The 4,293-nt window shown below is 39.1% G+C and overlaps 1 protein-coding gene across 1 annotated transcript; it reads right to left on the bottom strand.

The window, feature by feature from the left end:
* Positions 1-1,722: 1,722 nt before the first annotated feature.
* LOC137235301 (uncharacterized) lies at positions 1,723-2,709 on the bottom strand. The gene has a single exon (XM_067758341.1). It carries the CDS (start codon positions 2,707-2,709, stop codon positions 1,723-1,725), a length of 987 nt encoding a protein of 328 aa, XP_067614442.1.
* Between the last annotated feature and the right edge of the window lie 1,584 nt (positions 2,710-4,293).

Raw genomic sequence — 4,293 nt, 5'->3', positions numbered from 1 at the left:
AAACAGAGTTTTCCTGAAATATTGGCTATTTATAAGGTTTAAATTTGATATTCACAGACACACACTGTTAAAATACAGTCTGTTAATTAATTTAAAGCTTTCTCATAAACTATATTTTTTGTTTTGTTTTGTGTTGCGTAACTAAACAAAGAAGACGGTTTTCCGACGCGCGAACACGCGACGTATAATTGTCCATGCGCGAAACAGGGAAACTCCAAGTTGATTCCACAAACTTCTAACGACTGTCCTTGCGATTTATTTATGGTCATCGCAAAGGCCAGACGTACTGGAAATTGTAAGCGTTTAAAATCGAATGGTAAGTCCGTTGGAATCATCGGTATCCGCGGGATCAAGACATCCTCTCCTTTGTATTTTCCTTTTATGATTGTCGCCTCAATGACGTTATTCATCAGTCTTTTCACAGCCAGTCTTGTTCCATTGCATAGTCGAGGTTGATTAATGTTACGCAGCATGATGACAACTGATCCTACTTTCAACTGCAAATTGTGAGGTGGTAATCCAGGCAATTCCAGTGAATTTAAGAACTAAGTGGGATAGTTGACTACGTTATCCTGGTTCATTACGGTGTCGACTGATTTGAAGGAAACCAACTGTCCTGGAAGTAAATTCTGAATGGTCGCATTAAGATCCTCGACATCTTTATTTTTCGCTGCTAATATTGCTCGTTCACCCAGCCAATTATGGTTATTGAACTTTTGTGCTATATCTGGGAAATCTCGCTGAATAAGCTCCACTTTTGAGTCTGTGATGTGACAGAAATCTGTAGATAATGTGATGAATCCGGTCGAGGTGTCCACTGCAACTTTATTATTTCCAATGTCTAACAACTGCTTCGCAAACACATTTGCAGTTTCATTTTGTTGCAAAAATACTCGCATGTTAGTTGTTAAGTGGAGTGTCTTTACGTACTGCCACAAATTTGATGATTTTAGGCATGCATTTAGTTCATCAGCAACAGTTGATCGGGGAATAACTGGAAGAGTCTGACGAAAATCACCTGACAACAGAATCATGGCCCCACCGAAAATATTTTGGTTGTCACGAAGATCTTTCAACGTTCTGTCCAGTGCCTCCAGTGACCTCTTATGGGCCATTGTGCATTCATCCCAAACAATCAATTTGCATACCTGTAGGATCTTGGCCATTGCGCTATTTTTGGCGATGTTGCAAATTGGTGTTTCGGTGATTTGCATGTTTAGTGGTAATTTCAAGGCAGAATGTGCAGTTCGCCCGCCTTCTAGCAGAGTTGCAGCTATTCCAGATGAAGCCAACGCTAGAGCAACATCATTTCGCGATCTGATCCTCGCCAAAAGCAATGAAATTAAAAACGTTTTTCCGGTTCCTCCGGGAGCATCAAGGAAATAAATTCCACCAGATCCACTGTTCGCAGCTTCTATCAAAGTGTCGTACGCAATTCTTTGTTGTTGATTTAATTGTGGAACATTTGTACGAACTGTTTCGGCCAATGCTTCAATGTCGTACTGATGTTCTCTTTGCAAGTCGTGGTTTAATGCATCGTGCATATGACGATTGGGTGGTGTCATTCCCAAACACGACAATACTTTATTTGCCATCAATAAACACATATCTTCTATCATGATCAATGTGTCATTGTAAATTTCTTCAGTCATTTGTAGTGTAGGATTCAAAGTTTGGCGGCGCACACGATGAAAAACTTCCTCAGACATGTCATCTTTATACTTAACCCACAAATCTTTTGGATTCGAGGGGAAACATGTCAATACGAATTTGATGCGGCGACGAAGATATTACGGAATCCTTGAGCGTATCATCCCAGTGCGAATCGTCCTCAAGTAAATTTAATAGTTGACATGCCTCACGGTAAGTCGCACACAGCTGTCCATTAACTGTTTTCAGCTGTTTAAACGATGTCGGACCACGAACATTCACCAACAACAACCGCAAATAATAACATTCATCGTTATTTGGATGTACTGTGTAGATGCGACCCAGAGCATCTGAAGCAAATACATTTGGATGTCCTTCAACTGGTGTTCCTTGTTTTCGATGCTGAAACGATTTCGATGATGCGTTCCATGTGTAATAGCGTGGCATGTCAGCATACAGCAAAGTGCGAGCAAAATCATCAGTTTGACAGACTGTAAAGAAACTTGTTAATGTTGTCGACGGTGGATGTGCCGCCCTGTCTGCCGCGTTAGATTCATTAAAATAAACTCGTTGACCATTTTCTAAATGGACTGCCAAATGGATTACTGTAGGGTGTCTTTCATTGATCGCAAATGAAAAGATACGCCAAATAGCTTCGTTGCTACTTACATAGCGACCCATCTGGTACTGTGATATTTCATCATTTGCATTGGTTACACCAAAGACAGCCATATCACTACCTTTATTAACATATTTACATATGTACTTTATCGACTTCACAGAATTACAATATTCCACATTGATGAGAGTCTCAAAAGCTTTGGACAATATTGGCGAGTATGGCACAATCCAACGATTGTCTACATCAACATTTTGTCCTCTTACCTTCACAACTACCGATCGCCCACTGTCCGCAACTGATCGCCGACGATACAATGGGTATCCATCATTTCTTGTTATGGTTTCAGCAAGCAGGTCTCTTGGGTATCGCTTGGAACACCTACCGTCGACCATACAGGGTGAGTTGTAGTTGAAATGTTCGCAAGGTCCATGTATCATGTGTTTGGTAACTACTGCATGCAATTTTGGGTCAACTATTTCATCTGGAATTTCAGCTGAAATTATGGAATCAACCTCATCGGGCCTTATTTTGTCCACTAACCATACTAAAATGTGCGCATGTGGCAATCCACGCTTTTGCCATTCTACAGAGTACATCCAACAACGGACTCGGCCATACACACAATGCTTTATTAAGAAATTCATGAGAGATTTTAATTTTTGTTTAAAAACTCTGGCAGTTATGTCATGTCTATCAACTGGTGTTTGGCTATGTAGTAATTCCTTCTCGATTTCGGACCATTTTGGGTTACATGTGAATGTAACAAATAAGTCTGGGCGGCCATAATGCCTAACATGTGACAATGATAAATGTTTAAATTGTTACTTAGATGAATTGAATTTAAAAATATTATTTAATCTTGTTCAATTCATTTACCTGTTACTTGATTTACCATTTTGGTATTAAAATGGTATCCATCTTCCCCCTTCCAGAAGATCAAAGGATATTGTAGTGCATCATAACTCCTGTGTGTTTCAGATACACGTTTTAAATCACTATTCCGACGATGAAGCACAATATCTCTAGATTGTAAATTTTCTCCAACAATGACAACAGCCACTTCATCAATGGTAGATGAATTGAACCTCCTTGTGTGTTCACCGGCAGGTGTTTTGTCAGCTCGAATAATAATATTATGGCTATCAGATGGCATCCGATCCAATGCTATTTTGAACATGTTTACTAAATTGTTATACTGATGAAGAAACATTTGTAATTGTTGGACAATGGTTCTCTTCACTGATGGATTGTGAGCACATCGATTATTAATTACCGCATCTGAATTTCCCGTAAAATAAATTTGTAAAAATTGATGATCTGCATCAGGTAGTGGTAACAGAGTTCCCAGTAAGTGATAAATTTGTCCTTGAATCTGCAATTTTTTAAAATTTGTCCATTAATTATTTCCGATATAGTACAAACTTGAATAATATAAAAAAATATTCTTATATAATGCCTTGAAAGTGGGCATGAAATTGTCTTGTATAATATGTGTAGCACCAAATGATGTCATCTGGAAACAGTTGTTATATTTCTGAATGTTGGTCAAGAAGTGCTTAGAATCATTTCTAATCCCAGAAACTAAAGAGCGTAAAAGATCTGGTGGTGGGACCAATTGTGGCAATTTTACTTTGCCTTCAGCACAGCATAATCCAGTAGATTCACCAGTGTATTTTAACGCCTTACAATATTTACAAATTGTTTTCATTTCCCCAATTGTTCCCGATTTGTCGGTACAATAATCAATTGCCGGATCATAGTGGAATGCAGCTCGTTCAAGAATCACAGGAGCACTGCGTCTGCGGATTCGCTCAATTTCATTATATCTAGCTTGCTGTTGTTGTGTTTGATGTGCACGAACTCGTTGCATTCTAAGCCTATCTCCTACATTGTCGCTCACTAAAGAACGCAATTCTGACATAGCAATACGACTATTTTCTTGATCTGTCTGTCTCTGGTCATCAGTGCGGTTAGCACGTGAGGTAGCTCTTCGCACATTTGATTGACTACGACGACCTAAG

Source organism: Eurosta solidaginis, chromosome X (assembly GCF_040869045.1).
Source record: "Eurosta solidaginis isolate ZX-2024a chromosome X, ASM4086904v1, whole genome shotgun sequence".
NCBI lineage: Eukaryota > Metazoa > Arthropoda > Insecta > Diptera > Tephritidae > Eurosta > Eurosta solidaginis.
Note: the sequence above shows the minus strand (reverse complement) of the source record. Positions and strands in the feature narration are given on the sequence as shown.

What these genes read in the sequence shown, in the direction of transcription:
- LOC137235301 (XM_067758341.1), bottom strand. Translation starts at nt 2,709, where the DNA reads ATGATACATGGACCTTGCGAACATTTCAACTACAACTCACCCTGTATG.